Source organism: Panthera onca, chromosome C1, assembly GCF_046562875.1.
Source record: "Panthera onca isolate mPanOnc1 chromosome C1, mPanOnc1 haplotype 2, whole genome shotgun sequence".
NCBI classification, from domain to species: Eukaryota; Metazoa; Chordata; class Mammalia; order Carnivora; family Felidae; genus Panthera; species Panthera onca.
The window spans coordinates 203,389,554-203,409,289 of NC_138346.1; the positions used below are offsets into that span (position 1 = coordinate 203,389,554).

The 19,736-nt window shown below is 48.2% G+C and overlaps 1 protein-coding gene across 7 annotated transcripts in view; it reads left to right on the forward strand.

The window, feature by feature from the left end:
- STPG1 (sperm tail PG-rich repeat containing 1) overlaps nt 1-19,736 on the forward strand; it is a 54,063-nt gene that overhangs the window by 14,103 nt on the left and 20,224 nt on the right. For 5 of the 7 annotated variants that reach the window (XM_078452200.2, XM_078452199.2, XM_078452201.2 and 2 more), the window contains 3 exons: nt 2,999-3,120; nt 13,853-13,954; nt 18,386-18,556. In XM_078452200.2, the coding sequence (XP_078308326.1) occupies nt 2,999-3,120; nt 13,853-13,954; nt 18,386-18,556 (395 nt within the window). Of the gene's footprint in view, nt 1-2,998; nt 3,121-13,852; nt 13,955-15,845; nt 15,935-18,385; nt 18,557-19,736 lie in introns of those variants that run through there. The other 2 variants (XM_078452203.1, XM_078452204.1) reach the window with 2 other exon arrangements.

The following is a 19,736-nucleotide window of genomic DNA, read 5'->3' on the forward strand; positions in this document are numbered from 1 at the left end:
AATTATCCAGGGTGTTTTTTTAAAAAACTTTATTTTTCGGGGCACCTGGATGGCTCAGTCAGTTAAGCAGCTGCCTTTGGCTCAAATCATGATTTCGCGGTTTGTGGGTTCGAGTCCCACCTCAGGCTCTGTGCTGTCCCCGCGGAACCTGCTTCAAATCCTCTGTCCCCTCTTTCTCTCTGCCCTTCCCCCATTTGTTCTTCCTCCCTCTCTCTCTCTCTCTCTCTCTCTCTCTCTCCAAAATAAATAAATAAAAATAAAAAAAATAAAAATCTTATTTTTCTGGTTCTTCTCAAGAGGGTTGTTTTCATGCAGGAGGTTCTACCACAGCCAGAAGTGAAAGTGATCTTTTAATTTTATTTTTTAACGTTTGTTTACTTATTTTGAGGGTGTGGGGAGGGGCGGAGAGAGGGAGAGAGAATCCCAAGCAGGCTCCATGCTTGTCAGCACAGAGCCCGCTGTGGGGCTTGATCCCATGAACCGTGAGACCATGACCTGAGCCGAAATCCAGTCAACAGTTAACCGACTGAGCCACCCGGGCGCCCTGAAAGTGATCTTTTTTTTTAGTCAGGAAGGTTTTTTCCTTCCCCTGGGGGAAATGTCCTTCCTTTTGCCTGAAAGAAAGAAAGAAAGAAAGAAAGAAAGAAAGAAAGAAAGAAAGAAAAGAAAGAAAGAAAAGAATCCCCCTTTCTTTGCTGCCTTCTCTGCAAACTCTTTAAATCGCTCCATGGACTTTTAGAAACAAAAGCTAGGAAGCCTTGCGTCTGCTGTTTTCTGATTTGCTGTCTAGTTCGCTAAAAGAAAATTACATAGCCATCCACCTGCTAAATGGGGGTGGGGAGAGAAGGGAAGAAAATCATAAATACATCGTAGATTTCTCTCTCAAATGTTTTCTAACCAGACATTTCTTCTGCTTCTTTTATTTGCTTCACCCTCAAGCCGAGCACATTGGGCTAGATCGCCCCCCATTATTCCACCCACTGGTGTGTGGGGAGCTGACTATGGGCCAGACTCAGAACGAGGAGGTGCAGCTTGGACCTTAAGAGCCTCGGCTCATTAGACCAACTGTGTTCAAACCCCAGCCGGGTGTTTCACTTAAGGGCGAGTGACTTCATCTGTCTAAGCCTCAGTTTCCTCATCTGTCACAGCACCTCCTGAGGGGTCCCTGTTGGCATTGGGTGTCTGAGTCTGAAAGGCAGTTTTGTGTTTTCAAAAATTTGGAGACTAAGAAACGGGCCTTAAAGCCAGCTCCTGTGCAACCGCACCCCCCACTCTTAACGCATCCCTCCTCCCTTCGTCTCCTGGCTTTTTCCGACTTTGGCACACATTTCCTCTACGAGGGTTCGGACTCGGATGTTGAGATATGTTGCGCGCATCCTGCAGAGTCAGGGTGGACCCCCATCCAAAATTTGGCTTGAAAGTCAAGATTGGTGATGCCACACCAAGGGGACATGAAGAGGGGTATTCCTCACATCGTGAGGTTTTCTGGGGAGAGCAGGGTCGGCTTCCTAATCTGGCCCCAAAACGGCTCGAGAGAACCAGAGGAGAGAGACACGTTTGGGGTTTTGTTGTGGTTAGTTGGTAGGGCTGGAGTGAGGGCAAGGGTTGGTATGGTTTGAACTTCTGGCCGGCACCAAAGGGGAGAGCCTCCAGGCCTTCTCCTCAGTTTACCCAATGTGGCTCAGAAGGGGAAGCCGGGGGCTGAGGCTTACAAGCTGTGAGCAGTCAGCCCCACATCGAAAACGGAGTCAGATGCTATCACCCTCACAGGTTGGAGTTTGGAATTGGTCTGCCGTGCAGAGAGATGCCCCTCGTGGAGCCTTAACAGTTGTCTCTCATGTGAGACATTCTCCCACATGTGGGGCCGGGCGGAGGAGAGCGGGGAATTTGTGTATCATTTGTATGTCACAACCCGGGCATCCACAATTTTAAGGTGATTTTCTATAAATGATGCTTCAGCAATGTGACCAAATCTCACTAGTTTAGTTGCCCCGGGGTGGGGAAATGCCAGATTACCAAGAGGGAAAAAAAGTAAAGAGAATATTAAAAAAAAAAAAAAAAAGTTTCATGTTTACCTCCTATCAAAAGGCAAGTTTCTCTCCTATTCCATTTAAAATAAAACTTTAAGGGGGCGCCTGGGTGGCTCAGTCGGTTAAGCGTCCGACTTTGGCTCAGGTCATGATCTCGCGGTCCATGGGTTCGAGCCCCACGTCGGGCTCTGTGCTGACCGCTCAGAGCCTGGAGCCTGTTTCAGATTCTGTGTCTCCCTCTCTCTCTGACCCTCCCCTGTTCATGCTCTGTCTCTCTCTGTCTCAAAAATAAATGTTAAAAAAAATTAAAAAATAAAATAAAACAAAACTTTAAGGAGTGCCTGGCTGGCTCAGTTGGTGGAGGATGAGACTGTTGATCTCAGGGTTGTGAGCCTGAGCCCCACATTGAGGGTGGAGATTACCTAAAAATAAAATCTTGGGGTGGGGGGGGCGGTGTTGGGCACCGGGACGGCTCAGAGGGTTGAGCCTCCAACTTCAGCTCAGGTCATGATCTCACGGTTCGTGAGTTCGAGCCCCGCACCAGGCTTGCTGCTGGTAGGCACAGAGCCTACTTCACATCCTCTGTCCCCCCACACCCCGCCCGTCCCTCCCCTGCTTGTGCTCTCTCTCAAAAATAAACATTTAAAAAATAAAGAAAGAAAATAAAATCTCGGGGCACCTGGGTGGCTCAGTCAGTTGAGCATCCCATTCTTGATTTAGGCTCAGGTCATGCATGATCCCAGGGTCATGGGATCGAGCCCAGCGTCAGGCTCCTTGCTGAGCATGGAGCCCGCTTGAGACCCTCTCCCTCCCTCTGTCCCCGTCCCTTGCTCGCATGCTCTCTCTCTGTAGCTCTCTAAAAAAATAAAAGTGAAAATATTGAAAATAAAATAACACTTTGAAATGCTCTTCGTTTTCTGCCTTTGTCAATTCTTCGTGCTAATTTTTACTTCGCTTTTGTTGTTCAGGTTTTACTGCTGCACATCCAGCACAATCCTCCTCCATTCCTTTTAAGAACCAGACTTCAACAATTCCAGAATCAGAAAAAAAGGGATTCAACAGTCAAGCCAAAAGATTTTATTATAAAAAGGTAATAACATCGTCTTAGAAACTCTGCATTTAATCTGGGTTTGAGCCTCAGGACGGGTGTGTGTGAGCCAGGCTGGTGCAGTTGTCCCTATGACCAATAGAGGGCAGTGTCACCCAAGGAGCCAATAGCCTATCTCCCAGTGTGCCAGAAGGTTAAGAACGAGTTGGGAAGTTATTAGCTTCAGAGAGAACGATGGCGTCTGGACTCATGGTGCCATATTGTACCCCAAACATTTTTTTAAAGAAGAAATGTATTTTATTTTATTTTCATTATTTATTTTTTTTAACTTGTTTTATTTATTTATTTATTTTTATTTACATCCAAATTAGTTAGCACATAGTGCAACAGTGATTTCAGGAGTAGATTCCTTAGTGCCCCTTAGCCATTTAGCCCATCCCCCCTCCCACAACCCCTCCAGCAACCCTCTGTTTGTTCTCTATATTTAAAAGTCTCTTCTGTTTTGTCCCCCTCCCTGTTTTTACATTATTTTTGTTTCCCTTCCCTTATGTTCATCTGTTTTGGCTCTTAAAGCCCTCATATGAGTGAAGTCCTATGATTTTTGTCTTTCTCTGACTAATTTCACTTAGCATAATACCCTCCAGTTCCATCCATGTAGTTGCAAATGGCAAGATTTCATTCTTTTTTGTTGCCGAATAATACTCCATTGTCTATATATCCCACATCTTCTTTATCCATTCATCCATCGATGGACATTTGGGCTCTTTCCATACTTTGGCTATTGTTGATAGTGCGGCTATAAACATGGGGGTGCATGTGTCCCTTTGAAACAGCACACCCGTATCCCGTGGATAAATGCCTAGTAGTGCAATTGCTGGGTCGTAGGGTAGTTCTATTTTTAGTTTTTTGAGGAACCTCCATAGTCTGTTCCAGAGTGGCTGCACCAGCTTGCGTTCCCAAGAAGAAATGTATTTTAAAATTTATTATAAAAGTATAAAATTCAAGAATCCCAGGTATATGAAGTAAAAGGTAAAAATCCTTTTCTCTCCCTCTGGTCCCGTTCACTCTTTGTGACAGGAGAGGAAATAACAAACCTTTCTTCAAATAACATAAAAGGAGAAATAAAAGGGTCGAATAAACTTAAAACCACCTTTGTGATAAAGGCCCCCCCCTTTTTTCAAACTTCCTTTAACAGTGTGTTGTTTCTGTTGCTGTATCCCCTCCCGCCCCGTTTCTCCACATATTTGTGTCTCTTTTCCTCCATCTGGAAGATTCTGCATGGCTCCCCGGGCTCCTCGTGGGTCCTCAAGTAGCTTGGGATTGCATTAGCTAAAGGTTCAAGGGTCTGACGGTCTCCTCTCTCACCAGCAGGGGGCCGAAGCACCTCACAGACATCCTTAGTCTTTAAAATCTTCATTCCTTTACTCATTTAACCAAGATCTGTAGAATAACATTCTTTTGAAGGAGTCAACATCTCAGTTACCTTTGGCCACGTGGGGGGCCTCATCAGGCCCCTTTGCCCCTCAGCCTGTTCCTCCTTTGTAAACAAGAACGCTGAATGAGAGGACGTTTAAATTCCTTTCACTTCTAACATTTTAGGATTCTAAGAAAGCAAATAATAAAGAATATAGGGTGTGTGTATAGGCTCGCATGTGCGTGCACACACACACACACACGCACATTTTTAATTACTTGAAGGTTTACCTCAGAGATGATAAAGAAGATATTTGCTCAGGACTTTTCTCTCTTCTCCCTCTAGTTTCTGTGTCTGTGTTTTAACTGTCCACCGGTCTCTGTACCTTCTGTTTGGGGTCCTGTTTGTCAAGACAGTAATAATATGTTGCCCATCTCTAGAATACTTGCAGTCCAGCCTCCAATAAAAATAGTAGCAGCCACCATTTTACTGGTCCCTTCTAGGTGTGAAATCATTTTTAGACCATGTCCCTAATCCTCAGAACAATGCTAAAAGGAAGGGTTCATTGTCTTAATTTAACAGGAGAGGAAATCGAGGCTTAGGGGAGTTAAATGACCCACCCAAGGTCATTCAGCACAGGGCTCGGCACATAAGAGGCCCTACATAAATATTTGCTGAATCAACCTGGAAAGAATTAGACCTCAAACCCAGGTCTAGCTCACTCCAAAGCCTCATGTTGTTTCCACACACTACCACACCTCTTGCGGCCTCCAGAGCCATGCATTTGATTTATGAAAGTCAGCAGGTATGTTTCTGAAAAGGCCTTCGCCAGAACAGCCGCGGCACAAGGTAGGGAAGGATGTCAGGCAATGAGTGTAGGCGCCCTTCTATGTGATCCGGTTCTCCAGACTCGCTTCCCGAAACTGAAGAGGCCGGCATTTCGAGTTAGCATTCCAACCACTGCTTTTCAGAAACGTTTCTGCTCAAGGAACCAAGGGGGGCAACCAGCCAAAGCTGTAAGCAGCATCAGATACGGAAAGAAATCGCTCAGAAATTTGATTCATACTTTTCAGATGTAGTCACGTTGGTTTGACAACGTGGGAACTTTCATCTAGGTATTTGAAAGCCTTCTGTAAAAAAGTACGCAATTCTGTGGCAAGAGCACGGACGGGATCCGTAAATCAGGTTCCCTGTGTTCTGCCCTGTTAAGAGGCTGTGTGCCTTTAGACAAGTCACTTGACTTCTCTGGGCTTCGGTTTCCTCATCTGAAACACAAACAATTTGGACTATATAATCTTTTAGCTTCTTCAAGCTATAAAAACTGGAAAAAAAATTTTCTTGTTCTATGCTCATTATTCTCATTTCTCTTGAGGGAAATGGACACTGAGAAGTGAAAGATCTTGTGTAACATCACCCAATAATTTCGTGAGGCAATACAAATTAAAAACAGATTTTAAAACTCTGATGTTCACCACCCTTCTTAGGACATGAGTCATCCATACCCTGAGCCTGATCTCATAACTTGGTTGTATCCTCACATTAGTTCTGTGACCCATTTAGCCCATCTTTGACACAGAGAATCAGTGCCTTGTGAAATGTGCACTCACCTTGTCCGTCTAACTTTGTGGGGAAACACTGCCCAGCTCATATGCCCTGTAATCAATCCTTCACGGGGCTTGGTGTCGGGACTGCAATTTAGGCTGCTAGAAATGAAGTCTGCTTCCCTGCACATTTTTACAATTATTTACAAATGTGCTGGTGACTCCGTGTGCATGAAGAGACATGCCTAACCTGGGGCAGAACGTAGCCCGGGAGGCTGATGGACATTTTCTTCCTCCACCTCCCTGTTTCTGTCTCTATTTCCCTCTGGACGGTGGTCACTGCCTTCCAGGCTGTGTAACACTAATAATATCTTTGCATCATCTTAAAAGCAAGGAGGTGGGGCGCCTGGGTGGCTCAGTCGGTGGAGCGTCCGACTTCGGCTCAGGTCACGATCTCGCAGTCCGTGAGTTCGAGCCCCGCGTTGGGCTCTGTGCCGACGGCTCAGAGCCTGGAGCCTGCTTCGCATTCTGTGTCTCCCTCTCTCTCTGCCCCTCCCCCACTCATGCTCTCTCTCTGTCAAAAATAAATAAACGTTAAAAAATTTAAAAAAAAAAAAAAAAGCAAGGACGCTATAATTGCTAGGCCCATGATTCTAAAGCCAGCTTATCCCTTCCAGGCTCAAATCAATGAATGTCAGTAGCATGTATATACTGTATCCTCTAGAAGGGCTCAATTTAAACATACATGTTAATTTGATAGAGAGCCTGACAGTCAATCCACCGTCCCAGTTGGTAAGCAGGCCTGTATTTAGTTTGTGTGAAATTGTAGAAAGCTAATATCATTTCATTGATTAACTTGATGAGGCACTGGATCAGGGATGTTTTACATGTCGAGTTATTTATTTATTTATTCATTCATTCATTCATTCATTCAGTTAGAAAGAGAGTGAGCGAGCAACCTGGGGAGAGGGGCAAAGGGAGAGAAAGAGAAGGTCAACCAGGCTCCACACTCAGTGCAGAGCCCCACACAGGGCTCGATCCCACAACCCCGGGATCATGACCTGAGCCGAAATCAAGAGTCAGATGCTCAACCGGCTGAGCCACCCAGGCGCCCCACATGTCAGGGATATTTAAACGAAAGGAAGTTCAGTTCGCAGGGGCCACCGTGTCCAAGGGGATAATTACCCCAAGTGCGCACTCGGCTGCACGTCTGAACCACAGTAGGGTCAGCGGCACGCCTCCCCACGGGGTCTGCAGTATATGTTCCCGGATATAACAGACACTTGGCTGGCACTGACCGCACGGCAGGCACCCCTCGAAGACTTTTGCATTTATTTGCCCGTTTAGTTCCCATAATCACCCTGTGAGCTGAGTCTCATCGTTATCTCTGCTTTTCAGATAATGACCCTGAGACACAAAGAGGGGTGAGTAACTTGCACGGCCAGGGTCAGGCGGGGCAAGGATGCATGCAGGTGGCAGCTCCTGGTTCCCAGACGCTGCTTCCCATGTCACCCCGGGATGGAAGCAGGGACACCCTCCTCTGAGCTCTGGACGGCCACTCTTGTGCCCCTGTCCACCTTCTGCTTCACCTGATGGTAGGGGGTGTGCCCGTCTCACCTTCACCTGTCCGGAAACTCCTGGGGTCATCGCTGTCCTTTCCTGACCCCAACACCCCTCAAAAGTGCATGGAATGAATGAGCCCAACTCCAGTCTATGCATCCCTTGCTGAGTCACGGAACACACCCTGTCCATTTTGCACTGTTTTGCTGCGGCCCCTCCATCCCATTCCTAGAGTGTGTGAACTGCTAAGAGATCGTGCTGTGTCCTTCCTTGCACCTTAGCACAAGCCCTGGTCCACAGTAGTTTTCTTATTTTTTCTTTTAATTTTTTTAACGTTTATTTTTTGAGAGACAGAAACAGAGTGGAAGCGGGGCAGGGGCAGAGAGAGAGAGAGAGAGAGAGTCAGAGACAGAATCTGAAGCAGCCTCCAGGCTCTGAGCTGTCAGCACAGAGCCCGACGTGGGACTCGAACCCACAGACTGCGAGATCATGACCTGAGCTGAAGCCGGCCACTTAACCGACTGAGCCACCCAGGCGCCCCAACATCCAACTCTTGATTTCAGCTCAGGTGGTGATCTCACGGTAGTGAGTTCGAGCCCCGTGTCAGGCTCCACACTGAGCACGGAGCCTGCTTGGGATTCTCTCTCTGCCCTTCCTGCCACGCCCTCCCCCCCCCCCCCCCCCGCAAAGATAAACAATCTCCTCAAGAGACCTCATCCCCTTTCCTGGTTGCTCCCGCAGAGCTTCCAGGGTCCCTTCATTCTGCCATCCTCCCCCATTCTGAACAAAACAGTGTTTTCTTGCATGAAGTACGCTCGCGGCCTCTCTCCCTTTGCAGCTGTGATCAGAGGTGTGGAAACTTTGGTGCCAGACAGAAACATATGTGGGGGGGGGGGGCAGGGGTAGGGAGGGAGAGAGATCAGAAAGGAGGAAGGCGTCTTCCAAGGAGCAAATCTCAGAGTCAGAGACAGTTTGAACCGAAAGAGCTTCCGTGACCTTGAACCCCGGGCTCAGCAGAACAGCCCTTCCTGTGACAGTGTCTCGTCCTGAAGCCCACTGGTGGGCCAGGTATGGGCAGACTGCTCCTCCAAGCTGCTGCCAGCTTCCCTGGCTCCCTGTGGACGCCTGGCATGTGGCCGGAAAACCACAGATCTTGACGCCCCCACAGATGAGGGGCCTGAGGGCCGGTGCCGCGCCCCGGGGACAGAGGCCGACTCCCCGCCGTCCAGCGGTGCTGTCCTCTTCACTCTGGGCACATCAACCCGAGTAAAAGCTTTCTCGCTTCGATGAAGTCAGCAGGGTCGTTGGACACGTTGTCCTGAGATCTGAAGACCAGAGGCATTTGTGGGGAAAAATTGTTTCCCCAGGAGCCTAACATCCCTGTGTGATTTTGCCAGGGGCTTAACCACAGCACAGGATTCTGGTTCTACCTCAGGCACGTCCTCCTCCTGTTAGATACTTTTTTTTTTTAAGTTTGTTTATTTTGAGAGAGAGAGAGAGCACGAGCAAGGGAGGGACAGAAAAAGAGGGAGAGAGAGAATCCCAAGCTGAATCCCATCCGCTGACAGCGCGGAGCCTGATGCGGGGCTCGAACTCACGAACCGCGAGATCATGACCTGAGCTGAAACCAAGAGTCGGAGGCTCAACTGACTGAGCCACCCAGGCGCACCTCCCCCCATTAGATCCTTTTAAGCCCCTCAGCAGGTCCCCGGTTTTCATTCCTCTTGCGCATGAACGAAACACCAGCTCGCTTCCCCAAGATAGACCAAATCAGGGTGGGACATCTTTGCAGAGTCTAAAGGCAGCTCTAGTGTGGCCTTTAGCCAATGATCCAACAGAGACTATGTTTTGTAGGCCAAGAAGCAGTTTGACGAACCGTTGATTTGAAAGTATTAATCGGACAGAATTTATGAAATCAGGACTCGAAAGCTCAGGCTGCATAGCTGGCTGCAAGCTGTGGGACTCCAAGCTTCCTATAACCCATGGACATGTCTGGGGTGAGGAGGTCTGTGCCCTGCTCCTCATGACCTCCCTACCCTATCCCAGGGTCAAGCTAGTGGAGATCTTTGTCCCACCCTTGGCACCCGCACAGGCTGCCTTCCGGGACTTTAATCCTTCAGAAGGGCTCTCAAAGTGCGTTTCAGCCAAACGTCACCCAGGTGTGTGTTGGGTGGAGGGATGGGAGCACATGAGCCAGTCCTCTCTTGCTTAATCCCACTCTCCAGGTCTTTAACCTCCACGGGAAGGTTCGGCTCCATTGCGGCTGGCGTGGGCAATGCAGAGGTAGGAACGAGGACGAGGGTGGCCACGCACCGGCTCTCACCCCTCTGCGTGTATTGACTCATTTAATCCTCACACTTTGGGCCAGGCCGGGGAGACCACAGGTATGACATCCGCATAGTTCTCTCAGTGCTCGATAGGCAGTTGGTAGGGCTGAGATCGATAGTTCTCTTCCCTTCTCCCTCCCCACACCCATTTTTGCTTTGCTTATTTTTGCCCTCTGGGGGTGGTCTTGGCCAAGAAACCAAGGCGGCTAAGTTCACCCCAGTTGCAGTCTGGATTCTTATTTCTGGGATCTGCTCTGAGAGGCCTCAACTCACCGAAGCCACGAAAGGTTAGTCATGTGAACTGTCATCCCAGAGGTGAAAGGTCTGACTTTTTATTGCCCGCCCAGAGAGCCATTCACCACTTCTAGCGGTCGCCGGAGAGGGCCTGAAGGCTCTGCGTTTGGACATTTCCCTCCGCGGAGCTTAGAAACCTAGCTGGGTGTCATGAGAAGGTAGCGGTGGGCTGGTAGACCAGCTGTCCCCTCCGCGAAGGGGGCAAGTTCCGATTGATAGCATTTGCCAATTTCTGTGGTGTAAAAACCCCCACCCGGGGCCACTAGCAAAACCTCTGGCATTCTAACAGTCCCCCTCTGGAGCTGCCATGGGCCAGCTCCAGCAGACTGCTGCCTGGACACCTCTTCTCAGACATTCCTTCAGAGCAAACAGGCAGCACTCTGTCCCTCCAGGCTAAGAGGTGACAGCCCTCTTCGTATTTGGCCTGGCCTCCCACCAGTTTGCAACACAGCAGAATGAAAGCATAAGCTAGGTCCAGTGGGGTTGCCAGATCGATCAAAGAAAAACGCAGGGTTTCTAGTTAATGTAGAATTTCAGATCAATGGCGAACAACTATTTTAGTGTCCCTATGTCCCCCCAAACTGCGGGGGACGTACTTACACTAAGATCGTTTGTAGTTATCTGAAATTCAAACTCACCTGGGCAGGGTGGGACGGAGTAGCTTTTATCGGGCAACTCTAGCTCCTCAGACACGTAGGTGCCCAGAAAATTGGTGGGAAACTGATGGCGGGCGTCGAGCGTAGCGGTAAACTAGGGGCGAGGGGTGTGCGTCTTCCTCGTTCACAGTTTAAACCTGGAAGAGTCGCGAGTACGTGTCCTGCTTCAGCTTTCCCTGGACTTAGGGACTCTCCAAGCTAAGAGGCACCCAAAGAAAGGCATGTGGCCCCATGTCTCTGATTTGCACATAAGGAAACTGAGGCCCAGAGGGGCGACTTGCTAAAAGTCATTTGGCGGGTGTAGCAGCACCGAGATGGGAATTTGTGGATTCAAAACGCAGGGGGACTTTTGTTTTTCTTCTATCCTACACCTTCTCATTTGAACATTAGTTTGGTTTAATGCTTAAGAGTAGTGGATTCTGGGGGCACCTGGGTGGCTCCGTCAGTCGGGCGTCCGACTTCGGCTCAGGTCATGATCTTGCGGTCCGTGGGTTCGAGCCCCGCATCGGGCTCTGTGCTGATGGCTCAGAGCCTGGAGCCTGTTTCAGATTCTGTGTCTCCCTCTCTCTCTGCCCCTCCCCCACTCGCGCTCTGTCTCCCTCTGTCTCAAAAATAAACGTTAAAAAAATTAAGAACAAAAAAGAGCAGTGGATTCTGTATGTTTGGTGGAGATGGGCAAAATGGGTGAAGGGAATGAAAAGGCACAAAATTCCAATCACAAAATAAAAAAGTCACGGGGACGTATCATACGGCATGGCAACTCCCGTTAATAACACTGTATTGCATATTGGGAAGTTGCTAAGAGAGGAGATCTTAAAAGCTCTGATCACAGGAAAAAAATCCTGTAACTGTATGGTGACAGGTGTTTATTGGACTTACCGGGTGATCACTGTCCAATGTATAAAAATATTGAATCATTACACCGTATACATGAAACTAATAGAATGTTATGTGTCAGTTATCCCTCAATCTATAAAAAAAGAGTTGACTTTGTACTAAGACCCCCTGGGTTCAAATTCAGGCTCTGAGAGTTACTAGCCATGTGACCTTGGGCCTTATCTCTTTTGGTCCTGTCCTTCTGTCTTTAAAATGGGGATTAAATGAGTTACTGCAGGTGACTGGGTGACTCAGGCGGTTAAGCATCCGAGTCTTGATCTCAGGGTCGTGAGTTCAAACCCTGCGCTGGGTTCCACGCTCGGTGGAGCCTACTTAAAAAAAAATCATAAAGTACTCAGGGGCGCCTGGGTGGCTCAGTTGGTTAAGTGTCTGACTCTTGATTTCTGCTCAGGTCATGATGTCACAGTCTTGAGATTGATCCCCTTGTTGGACTCCATGGTGTAGAGCCTGCTTGGGATTCTCTCTCTCCCCCCACTTGCTCTCTCTCTCTCTCTCTCTCTCTCTCACTCTCTCTCATACACTTAAAAAAAAAAGAATAAAGTGCTCAGAACAGTGCCTGGCACACAGTGAGTGGCCACTCAACAAATAAATGCTAGCCCTACAAACAGCCCCCTAGAAAAATCTCTTCCTTGTTTTCGGTAGCTCCTCGAATCTTCTCCCACGTGCAGGACTCGGCCTGGGGCGCTGGTGCACCTGATTCTGCTGCACGTCTCATGGCCTGCCCCATTCTCCCTGGTGATCAGCCCCCACTCTGCACCCAAGATCACCATCACCTACAAAGTGGGAATCAGTGCCCCTTCACCCACCTGCTTTAAGCGAGGCTCAAAGGATTCCCTGCGTTTAAAATTCAGCACAGAAGAACCTATTAATCTCACTGACTGATGGCCCTATCCCAAATATTAAACCTTAATCACACACTGCTCAGGCCAGACTGGAAAGTCCTGGAAAGCCCTGGTGGCCCCTTAAGCTTTCTTTCTGCCCCGAGGAGAGTGGCAGGGACGGTGGAGACAACGAGCCTGGGTGACAGAGGTTGGGGAGAGCAAGTCTGCAGTCAGGCTGCCCGGATTTAAATCTGGGCTTCACCATTTACTAAATGTGGACCCAGTGCCTCTGGGCCTTCCTTTCCTTAAAATGGGCCTGCTAACACCCCCACTGCAAAGGGTTTGCGTTCATCATGCCCTTTGCATTGAATTCAGGTACGGCCATTAGTAGCAGTGGGGTGTTGGATAAATGCATCCCCACGTGCCTCGGTGTCTCCATCTGTAAAATGGGGACAGTAGCTCCTTCCTTGTCAGAGGATTAAATGAAGCAACCTTTGAAAAGCTTGTGGCATCGAGTAGGCACCCGGTAAACTCTCAAGACAACGGAACATCCTTTTCATTTCATGCCACTTGCTTGGCCAACTTCCGTCAGCATATACTTCCCCCCGGTAACTTGCCTGGGAAATGAGCCGAAAGTCCAATTAGCTGCAAAAGCAGAAATGAGCTTAGAAATCAAGCGGTTGTTTATTCCTCTCTCTCATACCTCCGTCCGTTTAGCATTTGAGCCTCGTGAGCCTGCCTCCTTTTGTTTGAGAATTAGAAAGGGACTTGTTTGGGAGGAAGGTTGTTTTTGTTTCGTTTTGCTTTGTAAACAGAAACGCTCCCTGATTTCTCCTCTGAAAGGCTGAGGAGGAAGCTGAGTCAGGTGGGTGCGGTTAACTAACGTGACAGCGGTCATCGGTCCCTCACCTTGGGTTTGGCGGACCCAATCAGCACACGCTGACTCACGCATCAGCTGTCCTTAGCAGCCCATCCTGTGCTCACTTCTCTGATGCCATGACAGAACAGTAGCATTCTTCTGGAATGCAGGGCAGCATGGTGGAGGGAGAGTCGGGGCTTTGGGGGTCCCAGACCTGGGCTGGAATTCCAACCCCAGCGCTTGGTCACTGAGACCGTGACTGGGCAGGCTAGGAAATGGTAGAGCCGAGCCGTCACCGGGAAAGTGGTGGTGCCATCCTGGAGGATTACACTGGGGCTTAGCGTGGATGTAATGGATGCAAAGCTCGCAGAAGAGCACAGTGACACCACGTTCTGTCCCTTTCAGGATGATATCCCGGGTCCTGGCTTCTACGATGTCATTCACCAGTCTCCGGTGTTCAGCAGTGTCTCGCTGTCTAAGAAAGGGACGTGCACTTTTCCCTCTATGGTGAGAACCCCCTCCTTGAGTGAGGCCGCTAGCGGGATCAGGAACTTCCTTTGCTCCTTGCGTAAGCATGTGTTGGTCATCTGGTCCCTTCTCTCCAAATGCCGTGGTTCTAATTAGGAGCATAACTGCCACCTCACGTGTCACGCAAGTAAATTAGAGCCTGTGCCTTTAAGTAATTCCCCTCCTCTGCTAGACGTTGCCAGGGTGGGAAGAGAGGCCAGAGGGAGATTCAGGACCTGATCATCCACCATCGATTCTGTCATCACGGAGTGGACTAAGCAGATGTTTTCCTGAGATTTTTAGGTTCCGGGGAAAAGATCTCACTCTAATATGAGGTTTTACACCGCTTGGTCTCATTGGGTTATTCAAGATACTGAGAAATCTGATGGGGGCAAAAAGAAAGCAGGCAGCAGGCCTGAAATGCAGCGATCGTCCTCACCTCCCTGTTTCCCTTCTTTGTGAAATGAGGGTCTTTAGGTTGGTGGATGGCTCTAAGAATCAAGGAACTCTATGAAGGGCCAATGTCCCTGAACAGACTTGGGCAGGATTTTCTTGTTCTTTATTCGAATCTTTGTAAATTGGCAAGAAGAATAGACATAGCAAGGGAAAAGGGCCAAACTAGGGTAAGACCGGCTGAGGTAGGAAAGTGAAAAAGAAAGCAAACCCAAACTTGCATCAACAAAACATGTATGCCATCTGTCCCTTTAAAAATTAAAATACCTCAAGGAGCACTTGGGTGGCCCAGTCGGTTGAGCATCCGACTTCAGCTCAGGTCACCATCTCGTGGTTCGAGGGTTTGAGCCCCGTGTTGGGCTCTGTGCTAACAGCTCAGAGCCCGGAGCCTGCTTTGGATTCTGTCTCCCTCTCTCTCTGCCCCTCCCCTGCTTGTGCTCTGTCTCTCCGCACCCCCTCAAAAATAAACATTAAAATTTTTTAAAAAAAGTTATCTCTTGCAAAGATGTATTATAATGCCTGACACTGGAATGGATTAAAAAAAACAAAACAAAACAAAACAAAACAAAACACCACACAAAGGGTCCATTTAAGACACACTGAATGCAGCCACTTACTGGAATTTGAGTTTGGCAGAGGTGAGTACTCAAGGAGCGAGTTGACTTTGGAGCCAGCTCCCCATCAGCAAAGCCCTTGAAGTCACACATGCCCCCAGTGAGCTTACAGAGGAACCACGCCCTGCAAACAAAGAGACCTGAAAGTAATCTGCAACAGAAATGCCACCTCACGAGGCTCTGGCACCGGAGACAAGACTGAAGACCTGATCCTGACTCAGCTGTGGATGCTCGACGACGTGGCCTCAAGCACGTCACCCTTCTGTGTCCCAGGTGCCTCATAAAAGCGGAGACTCCCTGGAGGCTCTGGGCAAATTGCAATGAGCAACGTGCTCTTTGAAACTGGGAGCATTGAAAACATGCTAAATATCATGAGTGTTACCACCTGAGTCACAAACAATAGCTCGTGCAACACCTAGGTTTTCTCTGAGACATTCGTGGCCGGTCAATTCCTCCCGACTAGGCTTTGCCTGCGGTAACTTTCCAAACGAGGAGGCTGGGCCGTCTGGAGGAGAAGAGGCCCAAGGGAAGGTCGGAGTGTTACGGAATCGAATCACGCCTGTCGGGTCTTTGAAACATTCAGACCAAACCCAAAAAGAACGCAGGCCCGTTGAGTGGTGCCGGCTTCCCCTCCCCGATTTGATGGATATGGGAATTTCTTTTTTTAGACATTTGGGTTCCTGGAAGCAGCCGGCAGTGGCTGGGGGAGATCTATTAGGAGATCCCACATCTCACCTAGCTTTCTGCGCAGATGCGAATTTCGTGCCTCTGTCCCCCACTTGGTAACTTTCACATTCGTTAGTTACCTCCTCCTTTTCCAGATCTGAAGACTCTGAAGGAATTAAAAGCAGCCCTTGTCAGAGAAAGATCTGCCTGACTGACCCCGGTCTGGCCAGGAGGAGCGGGATTGTAGGTGAGGCTGACCAAAACACTCTGTGGATCTATAAATTCTAGAAACTTCCTGATGGTTGTTGGAACCACTACACCCAACCTTTGGAGGGGACCTGTGCTCTAAGTCCAAGTAATTTAAAGAGCTTCAATAGCATATTCTAAATCTTTGTTCCAGAATTATTCATGACACAGCAGTCAGTCTGGTGGGAGGAGACTTCCATGGCCTTTCTGTATTTGCATGGTGGCAGGAGTGGTTCTGGAAGGCCTAGTTAAAATATAGTTAGGCTTCTTTATTGTAGGACTTCTCAGGGCACTTAATATGGCGGCGGGTATTATGAATCTTCAAAATGGGAAGATGCTGTGAGACCCTCTCAAGTTTATTTGGCTCTGGAACTCTCCCCCTGCTGCTGCGACCGCCAACACTCACTTACCTTATGCACCTCGCATGCCAAGAAACACTTTGGGAAATCGTGCTTTAGAAGAACGCTCTTGCCTAATCTGTTGAGTGACTCAGGATGGAAATGCTACAGACAGTACCACCAGGGAGGGTTTCACCTTCCCACCCTCTTCCTTTGGAGTGAAGAGGAAAGAGGAAAGATGTGTCCAGCCTAGTGGGCAGAGGAGAGAGAGCATAGCGATTCTTCTTGAACCAGAACCTTCCACAGTCATTTATCGGCTGGCCAGCTTGTAAATGAAAACTTGTATTGCTTTATTCCTTTTGACCCATTCCTCTTTAAAATGAGACATCTAGGGGCGCCTGGGTGGCTCTGTCGGTTGAGCGTCCGACTTTGGCGCAGGTCATGATCTCACGGTTTGTGAGTTCGAGCCCCACGTAGGACTTGCTGCTGTCAGTGCAGAGTCCACTTTGGATCCTCTGTCTCCCTCTCTCTCTGCCCCTCCCCCACTTGCTCTTTCTCAAAAATAAATAAACATTGGGGCGCCTGGGTGGCTCAGTCGGTAAAGCGGCCGACTTCAGCTCAGGTCACGATCTCGCGGTCCGTGAGTTCGAGCCCCGCGTCGGGCTCTGGGCTGACCGCTCAGAGCCTGGAGCCTGCTTCCGATTCTGTGTCTCCCTCTCTCTCTGCCCCTCCCCCGTTCATGCTCTGTCTCAAAAATAAATAAACATTAAAAATAATAATAAAAATAAAAAAATAAACATTAAAAAAAAAAAAAAAGAATGAGGTATCTAATCCACACCATATAGTAGGGGCAGACTGCCTGGGTGATAATGTTGGTTCCACTCCTCATCTGATGGAGAAAGTCCAGTCTCCTCATCTGTAAATTCGGGATAATCACAATAACCACTCTCCAGGTTTTTCATGAGGATTAAATGCAACAACCCGTGGAAAGCACTCAGTTAACTATTGCCCAAAACTCAAAGGCAAAGTGCATACAGGGCTGGGGTGACCTTCCTTCTGGGAACATCAGTGAATCCGGACACAGGGGGAGGCCGACTTGGGACTTGAACCCAGGCTCGACTCTGAACAGCTGGGACTCTGGACAAGAACATTCTTGCCCCTGGGAGCACATCCACCCACGTACCATCGGTGGTCCATAGACTGAGTGTTGGGACCCACTGCAACCGAGCAAGGGCGAGAAGTTGGTGGGGGTGGGGGTTCGTGCCTTCCCACAGCCTCACCCACTCGCTGTGCTTGTGTAGGTAGTGACCCCTATCCGGCTCAGGAAAACCCAGAGCAGTGTTCTCAAGCTTCTAATCATAAAATAATGAGAATTTTTTCGTTTGTTTTATCAGACTCCAATACTTGCCATCCTAGGGTAAAGTGATGTTATCATCTAGTTTCTATGGCTTTTGCCCCTTTTCATTTGGCAAACATTGATTCTGTTTGTTTTTGTGTGTGTGTGTGTTTTTTAACTGAAAATAGTTTATTGTGGCTTCCTGGAAGGAGTAGAATCAGCTCTACTGAAACAGAAAGATATCGTAGGGTTTTTTGAAATCAGCAATTAGGTGAGGGATCGGAGGCACAGGTGGACAGCGAGCCCCATGGACCCTTGTGCCTTTAAGACATTAGAAGCAAACTTGTCATTTGAGCAATTCAGATTACTTAATCTTAGAAGTAAGACGTGGGGTTTTACTCAGAAGGAAAGCCTTGGCTGGAGGAAGAAAGTCTAAAGCTTCCCATCATATAAATTACCCAACAGCTGATGAGTCAAATATAAGTGGCCTGAAATGGGATTGGGTGGCAATGCATTTATGGCAACATTATTTTTGCCAAGTCCCAAATAGAAGATGAATAACTTGAGTTAGTTTACAGAAGTTACAACAGGCCAGAACTCGCATCCTCCAAGAGCAAATCCTCAAAGCCTGAGGTCAGTTTATCGTTGTTACCGGCTAGAGTTTCAGCTTTTACAAACTGCTTTTAGACGTAGTGCTGGGCATCATCCCCTTGACGTCTGTCCTTTGGGGCCCCCAGATTATGTAAGACTGCTGATGCCTTTGGCTTTCCCCTTACAGCGTGCCCGACTGGACACCATCATTTCTAAATACCCTGCAGCTAACGCGTACACTATCCCATCACATTTTGTTTCGAAGAAAGACTTCAGTAATTCCTGTTCCAGCATGTTTCAGTTGCCAAGTTTTGCGAAAGCCCTCAAATCTGAAACTCCTGCACCAAACCATTACAATGTAAGATGTTGGGTATGCTTGTTAAATATGTATCGAATGAATGCTTTACTAAAATAAATGAAGGGGGGGGGGGACGCTTTGGGAAATATCATTTTAATGCGATTAGTAAATCAGTTAGTATTTGTTGACTGCCCAGTGGGTACATGAGGCTGGGCAAGGCCTTTAGAGAGAATTTGCAGAAACTGGAGAAAGATGTGAGCAACCCTGGAGGTCAGGGCGGAGCAGTGGGAAGACCAGTCCCTGGAAAACACCGTCATCACTCCTGCCCTAGAATCTTTCTGGGGCAGTTTTCTCATCTGCGACAATAGGTATTTACCGCCTTATTTTCCCCTGATATTTCCATATCAGAAATTGTTGTTTTTTTTAACAGTAACGCCCTGCTATGTAGTCACGGAGGCAGAACGGTATGATTAATGGTTCAGAGATGGAGCCAGGTTCAAATGTCCCCTCTGCCACTTTCTGTGTGGCTCCGGGCAAGTCCCTTCAGCTTTCAGGACTCAGTTTGTTGATCTGTAAAATGGGGACACATGTCCACTTCATAGTATTAATGCAAATGTTAAATTAGGTCATGGATGCTGAGTGCTTGGCACAGCCCTGGGCGCACAGGGTTCCACTATACATGGAGATCAGCAGAACTGTCTCTGGGGAAGTCACGTCACTTCTTGAGCCTCAGGTGTAAAATGGAATCAATTATACTTGCCCTACGGGGTTATTATAAAAAGCAAACGAGACAGCAACTGTGAAAACATAAGACGTGAATTGTACATAAGGTGTTAATATCACTATGCCATGTTGCAAAATGTTTTGGTCTTAGAATACTTCATCTTTAATGTCCTTTTTAAAATATTTATTTTGAGAGAGAGAGAGAGGAGTGAGTGAGAGCAAGGGAGGGGCAGAAAGAGAGGGAGAGAGAATTCCTCTCCACTGTCAGCACAGAGCCTGACCAAGGGGCTCCGTCTCACAAATGGTGAGATCATGACCTCAGCGGAAATTGAGAGCCCGATGCTTAACCGACTGAGCCACCCAGGCGCCCCTCCTTTTTCTTTTATAACACTTTCAAGTAATATTTGTTTTTCTGACTACAAGGCCCCTGCCCACCTTCTGTGAGTGGTCAAATCAATTGTAATGTGCTCAAAGCAATATATGCCTGTGAGGCCAGCACTGTTCAATAGAAATATAA